Below are 20,735 nucleotides of genomic sequence, written 5' to 3' on the forward strand. Positions count from 1 at the left end.
CTCCGGGGGCAGCGCTTGCAGGTTCACTACCTGATCTCTAAAGGGGGTGGTAGGAACCTTGGGCACATAACCGGGGCGGGGTCTCAGGATGACGTGAGAGTAATCCGGCCCGAATTCCAGGCACGAGTCACTGACCGAAAATGCCTCCAGGTCCCCGACCCTCTTGATGGAGGCCAACGCAACCAGCAGAGCTGTCTTCAGGGACAGAAATCTTAGAGATACTGATTCGAGTGGCTCAAAGGGATCGGATCGCAGACTTGTGAGAACGAGGGCGAGATCCCAAGAGGGCATGAGAGGGGGGCGAGATGGATTAATTCGCCTAGCACCCCTAAGGAACTGGATGACCAGGTTATGCTTTCCCACGGTGCCGCCAGCTACCGCGCTATGAAAAGCGGAGATGGCGGCCACGTAAACCTTGAGAGTGGAGGGCGACAGCCTGCTGTCCAACTTCTCTTGAAGGAAAGAGAGCACAACACTAATCTGGCAATTTCGGGGGTCTTCTCTGCGAGAGACGCACCATTCAGTGAATAGACTCCACTTCAGGGCGTAGGCGCGCCTCGTGGAGGGGGCTCTAGCCTGAGTGATGGTATTAACCACCGCAGTCGGTAGGTTACCTAAGTCTTCCTCGCGTCTAGGGACCACACGTGGAGGTTCCAAAGATCGGGGCGAGGGTGCCAGATGGTGCCCTGTCCCTGAGAGAGTAGGTCCTCTCTCAAAGGGATCCGCCAGGGGAGGGCCGTCGTGAGGTGTGAGAGCTCTGATGTCCAGGTCCGGTTGGGCCAAAGGGGCGCAACTAGCAGAACCTGTTCCTCGTCCTCCCTGACCTTGCACAGAAACTGCGCGAGCAGGCTCACTGGGGGAAACGCATACTTGCGCATGCCCCGAGGCCAGCTGTGGGCCAGTGCATCCGTGCCGAGAGAGCCCTCGGTCAGGGAAAAAAACAACTGGCAGTGAGCGTTCTCGGGAGAAGCAAACAGATCGATCTGGGCCTCCCCGAATCGCGCCCATATCAGCTGAACAGACTCGGGGTGGAGTCTCCATTCTCCAGGACGTAACAGCTGTCGTGAGAGCGCATCGGCTGCACGATTGAGCGTGCCTGGGACGTGAATGGCGCGCAGCGATTTCAGCCGCGGGTGACTCCAGAGGAGCAGACGGCGGGCGAGCTGAGACATGCGGCGAGAGCGCATACCCCCCATGCGGTTGATATACGCCGCCGCCGCCATACTGTCCGTCCTGACCAGCACGTGTTGCCGCTCCAGCACCGGTAAAAAGCGGTGGAGAGCGAGGAACACTGCCAACAGCTCTAGGCGATTGATATGCCAATGCAGCTGGGCACCCTTCCAGAGGCCCGCAGCCGCATGCCCGCGACACACGGCCCCCCAACCCGTGTTGGAAGCGTCTGTTGAAACAACAACATGGCTGGACGCCTGTCCTAGAGGCACACCGGCCTGTAGGAACGAGGGGTCGTTCCAAGGGCTGAGGGCGCGGCGACACAGCGCAGTAACCGAGACCCGGTGTGTGCCCGCGTGCCATGCGCGTCTGGGGACCCGATCGTGAAGCCAGTGCTGAAGTGGTCTCATATGGAGCAACCCAAGCGGCGTGACGGCGGCTGTGGATGCCATATGCCCCAGGAGCCTCTGAAAGAATTTCAGTGGGACCACTAGTTTGCTGTCGAGCTCCCTCAGACAGTTCAGCAACAGGCGAGCGCGTTCCTCGGAGAGGTGCGCTACCATGGTGATCGAGTCCAGCTCCATCCCGAGAAAAGAAATCCTCTGCACGGGGGCGAGTTTGCTCTTTTCTCGGTTGACCTGAAGCCCCAGTAGGCGGAGATGCCGAAGCACCTTGTCCCTGTGCATAATCAATTGCTCCCGCGAGTGGGCTAAAATCAGCCAGTCGTCGAGATAATTGAGTATGCGAATGCCCGCGAGCCGAAGGGGCGCTAGGGCACCCTCCGCGAGTTTGGTGAAGACCCGCGGAGACAGAGAGAGCCCGAAGGGGAGGACCTTGTACTGCCACGCTCGACCTTCGAACGCAAACCGCAGAAATTGGCGGTGGCGTGGAAGAATGGAGACATGGAAATACGCGTCCTTCAGGTCTATGGCTGCAAACCAATCCCGAGGACGAACGCATTGGAGAATGCGCCTCTGCGTGAGCATTCTGAACGGCAGTCTGTGCAGACAGCGGTTCAAAACGCGCAGATCTAGGATTGGCCGTGACCCACCGCTCTTTTTGGGTACGATGAAGTATGGGCTGTAAAACCCACTCTCCATCTCGGCTGGAGGAACCGGCTCGATTGCACCCTTCGCCAGGAGGGCAGCAATCTCCTCTCGCAAGACAGGGGCGGACAGGGGGTTGACCCTGGAGAAATACACGCCCGTAAACTTGGGGGGCCGTTTCGCGAACTGAATCGCGTAACCGAGTCTGATTGTGCGTATGAGCCACCGCGAGGGGCTGGCCCGCGCTAACCAGGCAGGCAGAGCCCTCGCTAATGGAGTCATCGCTACAATCGCTGACGTACCAGCGGTGGGGCAGCGCGGAGTGGGTGTGCTGATCCAGGAAGCACGAGGGTCCCGCGGAAGAGCTGGAGGAGAGCGATTCGCTCTGGCTCCGCACCCTGACTCCGGAGAGGGGGCTGGAGGGCTGAGGGAAGGGAGACCGTCCCCCCAGCGCTCGTGAGCCACTGGCGAAGCATGTAGAGTCTGCGAGCCGGAAGGCAGCGCGTCCCGGACTGGCAGAACTCGTGCAGTCACATCCGGGGAAGGGAAAAAGTGCTCTTTTACTGATGTTTTGGTGGCACTGAAAAGTACCGTTGTTATCGGGGCCCCGCCCTCCAGCGGGGAAAGAGCAAGTTTCCTCTTCTCCGGATGGCCTGTCTCAGGGACGCTTCGCGGTCCGTTTACCGGACTTAACGGCGCCCTGGGCAGGAGGGGCTGCCTGCTTTCGAGGTGAACGCCGCGCCCGCTTGGCCGGAGGCGCAGGCGGGGGCGGGGCAGCACTCGTTGGCGGGCGCCCTCGGCGAGGAACAGCGGAGGTGGATGGCTCGGCGGGCGGAGCGGGCTTACGGCCACGCCGATAGATGACATTGCCCATCGCATCCGACTGCTCTTTCACCGCCTTGAATTCCTGGGTGAATTCACCGACGGTGTCGCCGAACAGGCCAGCCTGGGATATGGGCGAGTCAAGAAAGCGAACTTTGTCAACATCGCGCATATCGGCCAGGTTTAGCCAGAGGTGGCGTTCCTGAACCACAAGTGTGGACATCGTCCTCCCCAGCGCACACGCGGCGGACTTAGTAGTCCGAAGAGCATAGTCGGTCGCGGTGCGCAGCTCATGTAATAAGCTTGGGTTGGACCCGCCCTCGTGCAGCTCGGCCAGCGCCTGCGCTTGGTAGCGCTGGTAGGTGGCCATCGCGTGCAAAGCAGAAGCAGCCTGGCCCGCAGCCTTATAAGCTCTGGCTCCGAGGGAGGCAGACAACCTACAGGCTTTGGACGGGAGGCGGGGCAAACCCCGCCACGTAGAGGCGCCGCGCGGACAAAGATTGACCGCGATAGCGCGCTCCACTGACGGGATCGCCTCATACCCCCTGGCAGCTCCGCCGTCAAGGGCGGTGAGGGCGGAGGCACACGCAGCACGGGCAGAGAAAGGTGCCCTCCAAGACTGCGTGAGCCTACTGTGCACTTCCGGGAAGAAGGGGACGAGAGGCTTCGAAGGCTTCGCCTTCTGGTCCTCTACGTAGCACCCATCTAGTCGGTCCGGCCGCGGAGCTGGGGGATAAACCATCTCCAACCCCACGGCCGAAGCAGCCCGGGAAAGCACGGCTAACATGTCCGCTTCAGGATCCGATTTGACAGCGCTCACCTGCCCGGAGGGGGCGAGCGGGTCCGGATCTTCGTTGGACAGTGAAAGCCCACCCTCCGATGCCGCGGAGGACATCTGATCTCCGGTGTCAGCGAGTGTGAGAGCTACCATCTGGTTAGACGGATCACTCTCACCACCCGAAGCTTGGATGGAGCGCCGTGAGGAGCGAGAGGTCCGCGAGCCCGTGGGCGGCGGATTATCTCCCGCTGAAACCCTCAGATCTGCCCGAGCGCCCGCTGCTTTTTTAGAACAGGAGGCAACTGGGGTGGCTCGCTCTCTTGCGAAAGTTAGCCGCGATCTTAGCTGTGCAACGGTCATGGCATCGCAATGACGACATGAACCGCCCGCGAGCACCGCATTAATATGCTGGACCCCCAAACATGCAATGCAGTGACCGTGTCCATCATCCGGAGCCAGGAAACCCCCGCATCCAGAAACGCACAGTCGGAGCGCCATCCTGAAAAGGACGTGCTGCACGACTGTGTTGCTCTTTTAGGAAAGTTGCAACTATACGCACCGCTCTGGAGGACCGGACCCAAAGAACCGCAGGCAAGGGAGTAACCCAGCTCGACCGTCTGCCACCGCGAAGACCCACTCTGGACCGGGAGACACACTCGTTCGCTCTGAAGTGCTGATCAGCAAGAGGAACCCTCATCGACTCACTCAGAAAGGATCTGAAGCGAAAAGGATGGCGTCTGCTGGCTTCAGGTGAGCTTATATGCTGAGATAATTGCAGATGTCGCACACCTGCGCAAGCTTACGCTGCCAATTAATTTCATTCATTGGCCCGTTCAATACTCTCCAGACAAGCGGCTTCTGATCCGAATCCTCCCAATGCGTGGATTTTACAAATCAAATCCACTTATAGTGCTGAAGTTCCCCCCGAAGGGGAACGCTAGGACAGTGGTTAGGACAGTAACCGAGATGTTTGTTTGTTTTGTTTTGTGTTTTGTTTTGTTTTAAGTTATGCATCACCTAATCTAAATATTCAGTTATTAAGCAAAAGTTGTTTTGTAGCATTTTTGTAATTTTGTTTATTTGATATGAGATGTGAACCTTTGCAAGCACTGATCATTTGCAGAACCATCTCAGCTGCTCCGCGATCATGCAGACGGGACTGCTGGTACAGAAGCCTTTGTTTCTCCATCTCCTTCTCCTGTTAGATGGACGAAAATAATCCATTTAGAATGAAGTCTAACTCATAACCCCCTGACCCATGACCATCCTACATACACACACACACACACACGCACACACATACACCAAGCACAACTGAATAAACTATCTAAAAGACTAGATACTATGTCTAAGATAAAGATAAAAAAAAAAACATATAGCAAACATGTTGTTTAAGGGTGCTTTCACATCTGTGGTTCGGTTCATTTGGTTCGAACCAAGGGCTACAAATGATACATTGTAGCATTTATCTGCTGTTTTTGGGTCCTTTTCACACCACACTGATTGCTTGGGTCCAAACCAGTTGAAAAGAACCGAAATGCAATCATGTGACAAAATCCACATCACTAATTGGGCAGAACGTATTTCCTAAACTACTTTTCGATTGATCAGAATTAACATGCAGAAAAATGCCAATGAAACTTTCGCAAGTAAAAAAACTGGCACACACAAAATGTCACTTTTGACTATGGACCTACGACTGTGCTGACTGATTGTATCCCTGCTCATAGTATACTATACTTTGAACATCACTTTAGACAAACTATACATTTCGAGAATGAAGCATGGCGGTGGCTGGAAAACAATGTTTTAATACATTGCAAATGGCGAAGGCGCATTGCAAGTCACTTCAGGAGGAGGTGTAAATTAATTTAGCTAAACTGCGACATGGTCATCTTCTGGAAATATTACCAACGATCCATCAGGTAATGTTTTTCTCAATGTTTAAAATAGTTGGTAAAGCGCCGTCAAAATTATTTTTTTTTCTCCACATTGCATAATACACAACACATTAGACTTTGGCAGCTGGATTAGTCCAAAAATGTGCAGTATTTTTTGCAGTTGGGTCTATTCTAGTTTGGATCATATTCTCACCACAAACAAATTAATCCAGGGTTCGTTTGAGAATGTGTCAAAACCACCTCTTCAAGGAGGTATCTGTGCACTTTGGTCTGCTTTTAGTGCGCACTCAAATGCGACAGCTACCTTTCCAAACAAACTGCACCAAGGGGGAAAACAAACTCTAGTACGATCAACCAAACTAAATAAGGCAGGTGTGAAAACACCCTAAAACAGCTATTTTAAAGTCTGTGTGAAATCAAAATTCAGAGTGTTTATTTTGCTAGCTCACATTGTTAATCTTAAGCTGAATAATTAATCTGTGCCAGTTAATCCACAGAAAAAAAAAGTTTGCTTCAATAATGTTCAATGAAAGTCTGACCATACACTTCCGTGTTTGGAGTGGCAGTCCTTCTGTTCAAATCAACCCGAGGGCTTCCATAGCAACTGTATATTAATGCCCTCTCATAATGTTAGTTTCTTATTAGGGAGTGATGCTCAAAAAAAAGTCACACCCCTACTCAATATTCCGTTTTGGTTGGCAGTACAACAGGGTGCTGAAATAAAAGTCTCAGCAACTTTTGGTTCACACAGACTTTAAGGATTTGTTTTCCCTGAACACTAAATGCCTGATGTTAAATTTATTAATGAAAAACAGACTGCTTGTTGTTTATACAAGTTATGTACTTCATTTAAATCCACAGACATATCTTTCACACACTTTCTCATTCAAAACACAGGTGCAATTAGTCATGTGTCCGTTATTTGAGCCATTGGCACAAACTTTAGACTACAGCAAGCAAACCTGCTCTCGCTGAAGAGTGAGAAACATTTGTACACTGGCTCTTCCCTTTGATTTAACCACATTATTTAATTGGGTGCTGCTCTTTTTACATAGCCTTACATCATGACTGTAACTGTTCAAGACAACAGGATCTGTGATAAGAAAGGAATTTTTAATTTAATAGGAAACGTATGTTATTGGTATTATTTTAGCAAAATGCTTTAAGCTAACTTCTAACCATTTAGAAAAATGTGCAATATAATTGCTTCAAACATTCACAACCACAATGGGTTAAGTTTCTTTTGCATGGCAAGACTACATTGAGGCTAGATTTTAATTAATAATTTAAAATAAAACAAAAAGTATAGTTTTGGTCATTCATTTTAACAGTTTTGCGGCCTGAAATGCAAACTATGAAATTGTAAACAAAGTTTAGTGTTTTTTGGAAATTAAATTATTATTGTTGCTGCAGTCATCATTATGATAATCATTATGTTGTGTTGTGGTCTCACTTTTGGTTCCTGTGCTTTCTTCCAGTATTTAATTCCTGTTCTCTTAGCTCCCATTTTTATCCATGGTAACTCATCTTTAAATGATTATGTTCACCTGTATATATTTATATATACAGTATATAGTTTATATATATATATATATATATATATATATATATATATATATATATATATATATATATATATATATATATATATATATATATATATATATGTGTATGTATATATATATATATATATATATATATATATATATATATATATATATATATATATATATATATATATATATATATAAGCTGTATGTTGATTCTGCTCCAGAAAAAATATTTATTCAATGGTGATGAAAACCTCATCTACTTTTTTAGAATTTTTAACAGATTTTGCAGAATATTAACAGCTCTTTTTTTTCACTGCTAATTTCATTTTTGGGTTTAGAATTTACCTCAGTGCAGACAAAACTTTCAAACCATCCAGTGTCCTGAAGACCTTTCAGTCTCTTTTAAGTATGTGTGTGTGTCTAAATGTAAATAAAAGCACTCATTAAATATAATATCTTGAATTTACTCCTATTTAAACTTTGATTTTTAGTCAGAGTCTGTATGCGTCAGTGACAGATGACAGATGCTTGCTCCGCTCATTCTCTTGTGTATTTACCCTGCCATGGTCACTCCCCTACCTTCTACTCGGAGTTATCCAAATCCTTTCAAGTTAAGATTTGGACTGACAAATAACAGCATTTTCTTTCTCAGTAGAATTGTTTTGTTTTACTACACACCTTGTTTCTGTTACTATTGAGAAATGTTGAGTAACCCACTGTTTCTAAGTTCTCTATCATTCTCTGTAGTGCTGAACTTTTATCAAAGCGAGCCATTTATAATTTGGTAGCGATGACACCCTGTTGACAAAAGAGATTACACAAATATATACAATGCATCAAGCGCACAGATTTTCAAGCTAAACCCACCCCTAAAAGCACCCAAGCATCCCATTTCCCAAACCCAACCCCCAGCAAGAAGCACCACCCTCTCCCACCCTGCCCTGAGAGCCAGGCCATGTACTTCAAAATATTGACTATAATTACTGTACGTATTTGTATAGCCATGTAGAAGAAAATGTAAAGGCTACGTATATATAGCTTTAACGGTACTTAACTGTATGTATCAACTGTAAATGCATTTTGACTTACTTCTATAAACATTTTCATAGTGAGATAAAAGTTTTCTTTTTGTAATGTTTTGTGTGTCTGTGCAGGCTTTTACTGTAGTCTTTGGTGAGTACAGAGAAAAAGACTTATTCCAATTCGAAACAAAGACACAGAGATGCTTTATGTAGACATACAAAGTTACGACATACATGCCTGATCTAAATTCAGAAAAATCTAATAACTTCACTGGCCACGGACAGATATTCTGGAAGATGTAAGAAACCCAGCATAATTTAACAAAACATTCCTTAAAGGAAGCAACTTTGATTATAGTTATGCAGTGTTTATGCCACGTCATAACTATTTTAATCACAAGATGATAGCGCAGACAGTCGTACAATCCCAGTTGATACACAAATACAGCTATATTTAATTATTATTTAAATGATGACATTAGAAAAAAATTAATCAGAATTTTTTTTAATTTTGACTAGATAATAGACATTATGTCATAGTTTTTGTTGACATTATGTCAATTATTTTTAGATTATTCTTTTCAATATTAAGGTATTAACAATATTTTAGAAGTTATTAACAGAAATATCACAAAAATAACTGCTTAACCTTTTTTATGACTGAAGCCAATGATATATATTTTTAAATAACAGGGAAAAATATAACTTTACGAGGTGGCAATTTAGTATGAATTAACACAAGCGATATTAAAACAAACTATTTATAATAAAAGTATGCATGTAGGTCCATCCCATAATTAACCTTCACTTAGGGGTAGCCAGATTGGACAAAAATGTACAAATTATTTTGTTTCATGTAACTTAGCCACCAATTTTGCCAAAACATAAAGTATGCCATGTAATTTAAAAAAGAATGTGAATCTTTTTTTTAAAAATGAGATATTTTATGATTTTAAATTCCAACTTGTAAGTACAAATGGCAAAACTGCAAAATATAAATAGGGAAAATCATAATTGCTCTTGTACTGGACTTTTCTTTTTACAAATATAGTTCTCTCAACATTGTCATCCATCTTAGATGAAATCACTGCAGTGTGAATCATTTATTGATATGAATTATGAATCTTCGAGTGTACCAAGATCACACATAAGTGATGCAATACAATGCTCTCTAGGAAAGTCTTCAGCTCTGTAGGTTATGGAATGGAGCGACTGAAACTTCCTCAAGCTGAATATCTGTGGTGAGGTGAGCAGGTGAAGCTATAGCTTACTTTCTGAATTTAAATTACATCATGAAGGACAAAACAGGGTTAGCAGGTCAGTGAAGCAGTAAGACACAAAAGATGCAGACAGAATGAAAAACTACAGGCGACTGCCTACAAACTCAGAGAGGAAAGAGTTTTTGGAGAGGTGGGGCTGAGAATGTATTAGTTGAACAGTTAAGAGGTATTTGCTGAGTGTGTGAATGAGTGCATAAATAAGTCTCACACACAAACACACACACTGCAGAAATCATCAGAAATGCTACTATAAGAATCCCAAAAGAACAACTATGCAGTTTTGAGGCCTGAGTTACAAATTTTCAGTATCACTGCTCTCTCATCTTGGCGGAAAGCACTAGAAAAAACTATTCACACCTTTCTTAGCTTCCTACAAATGAAGCCGAATTGGTCAAACTGTGATGTATTCAGCATGTCTTGTTATTTTTTTTTTTTCTGTTGTCTCTTCTGTTTTGTGTGCAGCCATCTCTCTGCACTCTTTCAAGTCATGCAATAACCACAGAGATAAACGGTTAAGAGACAAAGACTCTGAATCCAGCAAAGGAGTGCACAGATCAGACAGAAGGAGGGACAGAGACAGAGACAGAAGAGAGCTGAAGGATGAGTGTGCGGGTGCAGTGGATGTGGACGTGTTCACTCAGTGCGTGGCAGGAGCTGTAGCTGTAGCTGTAGGCTCCGCTGACTCCCATGGCCCCAGCCCCAGGCCCCCCCATACCATCTCTGTCTGTCGCACCTCAAAGGATGGCTCCACGCCCCCCTCCTCTCCCCCTTCGTCCTCCTCACCAATGTGGCAGCTCTGCAGGGAGAGATGTGTGGGGTCAGCTAATGGGAAAACTGTTAACAAAGATATCGGGTATCAAAAGATACGTTTATGTACTTACTTTTGCCATAATATCAGCATATGACATATATAGATGATCCACTTCAAGTTTGCTGCAGTGAGGAGAACATAAATATGAGACAAACGTCAAATATATGATCAACTTCCAACCCAGGCTCATTCTGAAAACGTTGTCGTTTATGGAGAACGTGAAATACGTCCCGGGAGGTATGTATTTTTGCAGTTTTTGTTGTCGCGAATAAGCGAGAGGCCGATGTGTGCGTTTTTTCGCATCTCAAATGTCTCTTGTGAGAACTCACCAGAGGCCGCTGTTGACCGACTAAATGAATGAATGATTGACTGGGCGCCCGGCCAATCGACCAACCCACTGTCCTCCTTCCCTAAACCAACCAATTTTACAGATTGGCCTGCCTGCTTACTTCACCAAACCCAATCGACGCTTTACAAAAGCCATCCAGAAAAATAACAGCCCTAGTCTGATTTTTACCATGTTTTCAGATTTTACCACATTCTCACCCTGTTGTTCACTTGTTCATTTTATTTTTTGGATTCTGTTTTTGTCTTACCTGATTTCTAGAACCACTCTTCCCCGGACTCGAACCCGGTCGTCATTGTGGTCAACTCCTCTCTGCGCCTCAAGTCCGCTGACGCACACAACAAGCTAGCTGAACAAATTGGTTGTGGTGGGAAAGCCCTCCACACGGAGGTAAGCGGTCAGCCAGTAAGCGCCAAAGGGAATGGCGTCAAACCGCCCTGTAGCGTTTTTTGAAGAGCAGGGGGAGGGAGGGGGGGGTGTTGTTGTTGTCGTCGTCTGATCATCGTCGCGCGCGTACTGTTGCTGTGCGCCTACAGAAGGGAAGTACAGGGGGGGGGGTTGGGGGGGGGGGGGGGGGGGTGGGGGGAGGTGGGAGGGGGGATGTTGTGTCGCGGGGGCACTTTTGATCATTTTGGTAGGGCACTTTCTATCCAACACTAAAAAGGGCATGTGCACTGCACAGGTTGAGCCCTATGTACTTTATAAACTGAACACTTTTCCATAAATTATTTTGTTTATTTAGTTTCATTTATTCATTCATTCATTTTCTTTTTGGCTTATTTCCTGCCCAGCCAGGGCTCAAACCAGCCAGTAAGCGGCAAAGGGAATGGCGTCAAACCGCCCTGTAGCGTTCGCTTAAAAAAAAATTAAATGCAGCCATACGTACCTCCGGCTACGTAATTTGTGGTCTCCAGAAACGTCCTCGAGACTACATTTTCAGAATGAGCCTGTGTTTTCAACTTCACTAGTGTCGGTTCAATTGACAATTTATTCAGATGTATAGGATATAAGATATACAGTAATATAGTTTCTGAGACAAAACGATGCACATTTGTCACCAAAGTCCCTTTAAGGCCGGGGTTTCAAACTCAGTTTGAAGGGGTGCTGACCTGCACAGTTTAGTTCCAACCCTGCTTCAACACACTTACCTGGAGGTTTCAAACAATGCCTAAATGGCTCAATTAGTTTGATCAAATGTGTTTAATTAGTGGTAAAACTAAACTGTGCAGAGCAGTGGCCCTCCAGGAACTGAGTTTGACACCTGTGCTTTAACGCAAGTACTTTTACTCAGCGGCCAACTTTGAAAAACATCTTCAGCATCCAGTTGCCTCTTCTGTTTCTTTAAACGGGGGAACAAATCTTCGAGAATCAAATTCTGTTTCGCAAGCTTATGATTAGATTTCATATTTGTAATCTCTAATGGAATCTCACAAATTTAGTTTGTAAATGTAAAAATGTATGTAAAATCATAACAAAGACTTGCTTTCTTAGTTCCAAACACAATTATGACTGTTTTGGCAGAATGTGATCAGATGTAATCCTGTCAATCAACCTACAGTATGTAATACTGTAAGAATACATAACTTACATATTATTGATAGCATTCTCTGAATAAAACTGTGTTGTATGGTTGTATGGCACATAGGCCATGGTATTAGCCTTCTGAGGTAATTTTAAACTTAATCCTGACAACTAATCTTTTATCAAAGTAATAGTGGCCTCTTTGTTTAAAGATGCTTGAGCACTCTCATATTAATTTGCTTGATGTCATGTGATTTGCATTAGAATGGTGGAATTGGGAATTCCCTAAAGGCAATGAGATCAGATCAGAAAAACCCCCAAGCGTCATTTTATACAGATTACAAAACCATTTGGTTTCAGGCAGAGCTACAAGCTATATTTCAAATTCAAATGTAATTTCTAATTTATCAGTAAGGCAAATATTTACTGCCATTTAGCTCTTTTTCTCATACAAAAACAGATGTATGGACAGAGCATCTCTTCCAGAGAACCTTCAGTTTAAGCCGATGATTGGCTTTTTTACTAGACAGCGGGGCATTCTTTGGTAGAAAACCCATATTCAATGTTGCATTTTTTCTTCATTCAACACTATTAACGGCATGGCTTCTGTATCCTATAGTCTTTGCCAAACATTAAGCTGTCTTTAATTGCTGCAGATTATGTTAAAAAACTAATTACAATTACAAAACTAAATTGAAAATAAAGCTGGAATTTATATTTGTAGTGACCACAAATTTAGCAAGGACAACAACCTCTCATTCAAAAGCAATTTCATACATTAATTTCAGTGTACACTGATTCATGAATTACTCATGCCATTATATTATTCTAATTTGAGGGAGGATGAGGCTTCCTCATCAGGGGTCACCAATCTCGGTCCTGGAGGGCCGGTGTCCCTGCTGGGTTTAGCTCCAACTTGCCTCAACACACCTGCCTGGATGTTTCAAGTATTCCTAGTAAGACCTTGATTAGCTTGTTCAGGTGTGTTTGATTAGGGTTGGAGCTAAAATCTGCAGGAAACCGGCCCTCCAGAAACAAGATTGGTGATCCCTGCTCAAACTCAACACTTGCGCCTCCTGTTGTTTACAATGTGTATTAGTTTGGTTTATCACTAAAATTTGTTTAATACACATATTTTCAAAGACTTTTGGCTGACTTAAGAGTGTATTTTTCAATCGCTACTGTTTATTGATGTGATTCTGCTATGAAGCAGTCTGTACTGCATAAAGAACTGAAAATAAATGTGACTTGAAGAAGAAACACAGAGTCAAGATTTTGCTTACAGTTTCTCGGTGAGAGCGGTGCGACTGAAGTGAAGGATGAGCTGATGAAGGGGGTCTGGTTTGGATTCGGTTTCTTCCTCTTCTTCCTCTTCCTGCTCCAATGCTTTCTAAAACAACAACAAAAAGCAATGCTATAAACAAACTGCTCAACAGAATGTAAAAAAAAAGAGTGTAAAATGGAACTATAGACTCACAGACAAGTCATCTATCATCTTGTCTTCAAATGAATAGCCCTCATTCTCAAGCCAGTTTCGTTTGTAACCGTCAAGGAACATGTTAGATGCCCGGTGCCTAAAGTGAGATGAAAATTATGCTTGCATGGCTAGTTTGAGTCCTGGACAACACTGAAATGAGGTTGTGTGTGTATTGATACCTGGGGATGTTGTAGAGCGGTGTCATTCTGAAGCAGGCCACCACTGCCCTGCGCCGCTGTTTGGACAAAAGCTTGTGCCACACCATCTTCTTAGACTTGTATGGATGTTCAGTCTGGTTGAAGATGAGGGGAGGAAGAAACAGCTTAAAACTGATGATAAAGAATTTGTAACAACAAAACTAGTAACGTAAAAGTGAGTGGGCCGTAGTTTTGCAATACCAGAGCTTAACATAAAATTACAATTTTTGCCTGAAAGAATTAAAGCTGGAAAAGTTGGCGGTTCATTCCGCTGTGGTGACCCCAGATTAATAAAGGGACTACGCCAAAAAGAAAATGAATGAATGAATTCATTAAAATAAAAAAAAATATTAGCTAAAAATAAAAAGTAAAGAGTCACGTAAAATGGGGATCTGTTTATGAAAAGCCATTTTAGCATTTGATCTATACAGTGTATTAGTATCTGTTTACATTCTACTGTATATAGTCATACTTATTTTTAGATACTTTTTAGTATTCATAAGGCATCAGTGATTTTTCCTTAGGTACTGCACTTCTTATTTATGTTAGATATTCATTAGACACAAGTATCTATTAAAGTAATGATTAGAAAGTCAATAACATATCTCATTCTGACTAGTGTGCATTTCATATATTTATTTTTATGACTATAACATACATACATAAAACATATACTAGCAACTGTTTTATAGGTGCAAGTAGATGCTGGAAACTTATTACACATAAACATTTAATAGTTAGAGACTAATTCTCATTTATTATACATTAGTAACACAATATGAGTATGTGTTAAAGAGTAGATGTTAAAACGGCTCGCCATAATATGTTAAACTAACTAATGCTCATTTTATTAATGGCTTAGTTAGTTTTAGTTTTGTTTTTATATACTGAACACATTTCCATAAATTATTTTGTCTATTTAGTTTAATTTATTCATTCATTCATTTTCTTTTTGGCTTAGTTCCTGCCCAGCCAGGGCTCAAATCAGCGACCTTCTTGCTGTGAGGCGTATTTAGTTTCAGATTTAGTAATTGTAGTTTAAGAACTCGTCTAGGGTCAGCAAGAGCAAAGTTTAGGGTTTGAACAGCTTACATGAACTCTTGTGGAAACTTCTTAGTAGTAAAAATATAATCGTTGTTTGAACAAACACTGAATCCAAAGCCACAAAAAATGCAACTAAAATGAATAAACGCAAAAGAATAAGAAGACTTCAGACAAGCTTCCTTATTATTAAAGATCATGTGTGTAGTTAGACATGCTTGGTTTATTTTTCTCGAAAAATTAAGAAAAGATTGAACATGTTTTATGATTTTATAGAATATTGACTAGTGACTGTTATTTGTTTTGGTTGTTCATTTATTGTGAATTATTTTTTTTTATTTGAGTTAATGATGTTTTTTGGCTAATAGTTTTAGATTTTGTTTACTAAAATAGACAGTGCCACAGTGTCCTTTCTCACCACTAGTGTATGCGAAAGTGCAAACCAGCCTCACCAACTCAAGATGGTAGAGAACAGCAGAAACTTCCTGAACTCTCTTCACAACTTTCTCTGGTGCATCAGCATCTTCAGCTTTCCCTGAGGTCTCTTTATAAAGAGCCATCTGCCAGCGCATGGATGGGTCCTCCACCTACAGACAGACAGAGATGTGTGTGTGTGTGTGTGGACACTAGCAGGAGTTGAGGCGTTTCATTCACTTGTCTGTTTGTGCTTACCTTGCCCTGTAGATGCAGGTTATTCTGCAGAAACTCCCTCACTTCTTCATCTGTGTCTTTCTGTAACATTTCAATCATCAGAGTATCAACAAAACTAATAGTACACAAAATAAACTTCTGTGAACTGTTCAGGTGAGAAATGAATACTTTTCCTCAGCAAAGATTCATTATATTGAGCAAATTTGTCCATTAAGTGTCAATATTTTCCCCTGGAATACATTTCATGAGATGTGTTTTTACCTTCATGCATCATTCAAATATACAGTATGCTGTTTATGATGAAGGTATTCATAACACGGCAGTTTTCACTCTATAAATCTCAGTCATTTACAGCTAAACGCTGCAAATTGTCCAGTGCATTCATAAGCTCAACAGAAGGTTATAATGCTCAGCAATCTGATGCAATGTGTTGAGGCCCTGTCCAATGCTGTGAATTTACACCTACATATGTAATTTGTTAATTTGTACCCTGTTAATTTCTGTCCCTGGTAGTCATGGATTGACATTAACTTTTTTTGGTCAGTGGTTATTCACAGTTTTGATGATAAAAAATTATTGCAATTAAATAATTCATTTATTAAAGATCCATGAGAATGAGCATTGGTATTGTGGGTTTGTTTTTATGCAGAAAACAGTATGGGAGTATTAAGTTCTTTCACACAATTGGTTTAAAAATGTCTTGCAGCTTTCGTGAATATGCATATTGGGGTAAACTTTGCAATTAATCTGCATCCTGAACCATGGAGTGTGTTTCGTTCAAATCAACTGTAATCAATTACATCTCTACATTTTCAGCCCACCATTTTTATCCCACCTACTGTATTAAATAGTGTCTTAATTTACATTTGGCAGGTCAATGAGTGTTAAAAAGATCACCCAATAATGAAAATACACTCACCATTTATTTAACCTTAAGTTATTTTAAATACATTGCTGTACATTTATTCAACAGAAAAACACCCAAACAAAACAATTAAAGATTGTATATATAGTCAAGTCAAAGACTACTGGTTTACAACATTCTTCAAAATATTTTCTTTTGTATTAAACAGAAGAATGAAATTAAAACAGGTTTAGAAAAAGTGGAGAATGTTATTTTTTATTTTAGGTTGAGCTATTCCTAATGTCAAGCCTTGCTGTTGTGAAACACTCAAGAAAAACTTAAGCTTTTTTTTTTTTTTTTTTTTGGGTTTTGCAAGAAACCAAACATCCTAATCAAGCTTTAGGTAGCATGCTGCTAAGTACCAGAGAGTAGCGGATCTTGGCCAGGTTTATGAGCTCTTGGTCTGCAGGAGAGCACATGTTGAGGCCGATGGGGAGCAGTTTCTTCAGGGCCGCCACGATCAGCGAGGTCTGCACCGAGTAACGGTCTCCGCGACGCTTCTTCTTGGTCCGGTCATCATCTGAGCCTCCACCCTATAAAAACCTTCCAGTGTTAGACTGACACAAGGCCACTTTTACCTAGGGTTCGCCACCAACAAGCTGATTTGGGAAAAGAATATGGGTTTCTTTTTGGAAAGACTGGATTCTGTGTCAAAATCAGTCTTTCAAAGGAAACTATCAACCTGAATAATGTGAATACAGAAACAATTCTCTGTAAACATCTCCCTTCTGTAAGTGTCTTGTTTTCTTAAAGGAACACTCCACTTTTTAAATAGGCTTATTTATTACTTCCCTAGAGTTAACCAGTTGACTTTTAACATTTTTGAATCTATCCAGCGATTTCTGGGTCTGGTAGGAGCACTTTTCGCTTGGCTTCAGCATAGATCAGGGGTGTCAAACCCAATTTCTGGAGGGCCGAAGCCCTGCACAGTTTAGTTTCAACCCTGCTCCAACACACTAACCTGTAGGTTTCAAACAAGCCTGAAGGACTCAATTAGTTTGATCAGGTGTGTTTAATTAGGGTTGGAACTAAACTGTGCAGAGCTGCGGCCCTTTTGGAGCTGAGTTTGACATCTGTGGCATAGATGATTGAATTGGATTAGACCATCTCTGTCATAAATTACAAAAAAAAGACTGGATAATTTTCACATTTAAAGCTTCACTGTTCTGTTGTTAAACTGTCTACTATGACCAACAGAAAAAGAAATGCTGCTATTTTCTAGGCAGATTTTCTGGCTTAGTTAGTTAGAATCTCTCATTTAATCAAAAAACTTCGCTGCCGATTCTGCAGCAGGCTCAATAATATTACACAATTTATTGTGGTGCAAGTGGTGGCAAATATGTAGGAATTGATGATGGGGATTTTCAGGCACTGCATAATATAATTGTGCCTGCTGCAGTCATGGTATGGCAGCAAAGTTCCTTGATTATTAAGCTGGAAAGAATATATATAGAATATATCCTATAATTTTCCACTAGTCTTAGCACACAAAGCAACAACAAAACAGTAGCTCTTTAAATAAGAAAATTATCAAAACTCTTTAGTTGTTTTATTAACAAAATGCTAATGATCTAATCTGATTCAATTATCAATGCTAAGCTAAGCTAAATGTGCTTCCACCAGACCCAAAAACCATTCATAAATGAAAAAACTCTGGTGTTTAAGCGGTGTTTAAACTCTAGGGGAATTGTAAAAAGAGTCTATTTTTTTGACTGTTGTTAGTTTCAATTAGTTTAATTTTCATTTATTGATGGGACATTTGGATCATATTCACGAACTGGATCTTTTGAACAGTTTGTTTGAATGAACTGCTTCAATAAATGGATCATCGATTCTTTTATGCTACAATGTAATGATCATTTGCAATTGTGTAATGAAAATCGTCCCAGGATAGGATTCAACATATCAAAATACATAGACAGCAAATATATTTTGAGTCAGTTAAAACATCACCGTGATCTGAAAAGTTTGTTACAATTATGTTTTGCAACTCACATCTGATCTTTCAGTGTGGGTGACCAAAAAACTGTTGCAACTGATTCTGAGCACAACGAGATTCGAAACTTGATTCAAAAACCAAAAGCCATGTTATGGCCACAATGTCCATTAATTGTTAAGGTGGAATTAGAGTATAGGTTAATTTTTTTCAGTCTGGAATAGAAGAAAAATTTTAATAGAAGAAAGATAAGCTAAAATCGCTCCCGTCAGAACCAGAGATAAGCTGAATGGATTCAAAAATGGAAAAACTCAGCTGTTTAACTCAAGGGGGAATTGTAAAATTAGTCTATGTTTTTTGAGTGTTCCTTTAAGTTTATGATTAGCTATAGTTTTTACATTGTTAACTAATGTGTTAATGGTGGCTGATTTTTTTGTATTACAAACTAATTAATAAGAAAATGGGGAAACTAACCAAACTGGCACATGTTTTATCTGTCAGTTTATTAGGAAGTGTTAGTGCTAAACATACAGCAGTCATCAGTGTTAGTAGTGTAAGTTGCCCACCCTTCAGCACAGCACACTTAAACACAGCACTAGGCTTTGGGGCCGCTCCGTCCCTCACACACACGCTCTGAATCTGTGCCTGTAAGACGCCATTAATGGCTGTTGCCTTCTACAACAAACAGTTTCCTCTGGCCTTTGAGATGAGATCACATAAGATAAGAGGAGACTAAAGATGACAAGCAAAATGAAGATGAGAAAAGTCTAGACAAGATTAGAGAAGTCATAAATAGGAGCAACGAAGACGTTATACTAGGGAGTCACGAGAAATGAAAATGATTCAAATCTTGTAAAGCAATTGGTTTATTTGTATGGACACAAAACAAAACTATGCCTTATTTAAACCAAGCACAGGCTACAAAATACACTCTCTGCATTATGTACTTCTGCCTACTCTTTTTTCAAACTAAATAGACACATGTTAAAGGGATTTTTATAAATATAAGTATAAAATATGTATAGCAACCTACATTTAAAGCATTGGCTATAGGGCTGCAACTAACGATTATTTTATTAATCGATTAATCTGTCGATTATGTTATTGATTAATCAATGATTCAGATAAAAAAAACAAAACAATAATTTCCAAACCTTTATTCAAAAAAGATCCTCCCTGAGCTGTTATAGTAATAATACTAGTGGCGACGCAGTGGCGCAGTAGGTAGTGCTGTGGCCTCACAGCAAGAAGTTCGCTGGTTCGAGCCTCGGCTGGGTCAGTTGGCGTTTCTGTGTAGAGTTTTCATGTTCTTCCTGCATTTATGTGGGTTTCCTCTGGGTGCCTCGGTTTCCCCCACAGTCCAAAAGACATGCGGTACAGGTGAATTGGGTAGGCTAAATTGTCCGTAGTGTATGAGTGTGAATGAGTGTTTGTGTGGATGTTTCCTAGAGATGGTTTGTGGCAGGAAGGGCATACGCTGCGTAAAAACGTGCTGGATAATATGGCGGTTCATTTTGCTGTGGCGACCCAGATTAATAAAGATACTAAGCCGAAAAGAAAATGAATAAATGAATAATAATAATAATAATAATAATAATAATAATAATAATAATAATAATAATAATAATAATAATAATAATAAACTAAGTAGTTTTGTCCTGTTTTTAATCCAAATATCTAAATATTTTCAAATCAATATACATACCAGACACATGAAATAGCATAAGAAATTGTCTTGATTTCTGAAAAAAAACACCTCAAAATTAAGTGATTGTTTGTTTAAAACAAGTTGAATTATTTGTAAATTGGGTAAGAAAAATAATCTTAATGAGATATAATCTCAAACAGAAGATTTACCAGTTCAAATAAACGTGCAAGTGATTGTGATCTATAACGTGAGATGGTTGACATTAAATTTTATTGCTCAGTGGTTATTCACAGTTTTGATGATAAATAATTACTAAAATCAATTAATTAATTTATTTATTGACATTTAAGTTATTTTTTGATAATCTTCTGTGTATTTGTCATCAAAGATCCATGAGAATGAGTATTGGTATTGTGGGTGCTTTGTTTTCATGCAGAAAACAGTATGGGAGTATTAAGTTCTTGTCACGTTTGCCTTATTCATGAAAAAGCAGAACACCCAGGATTCAGCATGTAAATTATCCAGTTACTTCAAATACATGCAAGTAAGTGGCTGGTGAACTTAGAGAAGAATAGATTCAACTTTATAGTTACTTTCACTATGTGTATCTGATATAAATAAAACAGAACAG

The 20,735-nt window shown here is 41.6% G+C and overlaps 1 protein-coding gene across 39 annotated transcripts in view; it reads right to left on the bottom strand.

The window, feature by feature from the left end:
• Positions 1-20,735, bottom strand: part of ryr1b (ryanodine receptor 1b (skeletal)) — a 245,403-nt gene that overhangs the window by 44,937 nt on the left and 179,731 nt on the right. For 19 of the 39 annotated variants that reach the window (XM_087292548.1, XM_087292547.1, XM_087292542.1 and 16 more), the window contains 9 exons: positions 16,883-17,053; positions 15,638-15,697; positions 15,418-15,552; positions 13,907-14,019; positions 13,728-13,824; positions 13,534-13,640; positions 10,454-10,505; positions 10,306-10,368; positions 4,915-5,014 (listed from right to left, as the gene is read on the bottom strand). In XM_087292548.1, the coding sequence (XP_087148674.1) occupies positions 4,915-5,014; positions 10,306-10,368; positions 10,454-10,505; positions 13,534-13,640; positions 13,728-13,824; positions 13,907-14,019; positions 15,418-15,552; positions 15,638-15,697; positions 16,883-17,053 (898 nt within the window). 39 annotated transcript variants of the gene reach the window in all.

Source organism: Danio rerio, chromosome 18 (assembly GCF_052040795.2).
Source record: "Danio rerio strain M-AB ecotype USA chromosome 18, GRCz13ab, whole genome shotgun sequence".
Classification (NCBI taxonomy): Eukaryota; Metazoa; Chordata; class Actinopteri; order Cypriniformes; family Danionidae; genus Danio; species Danio rerio.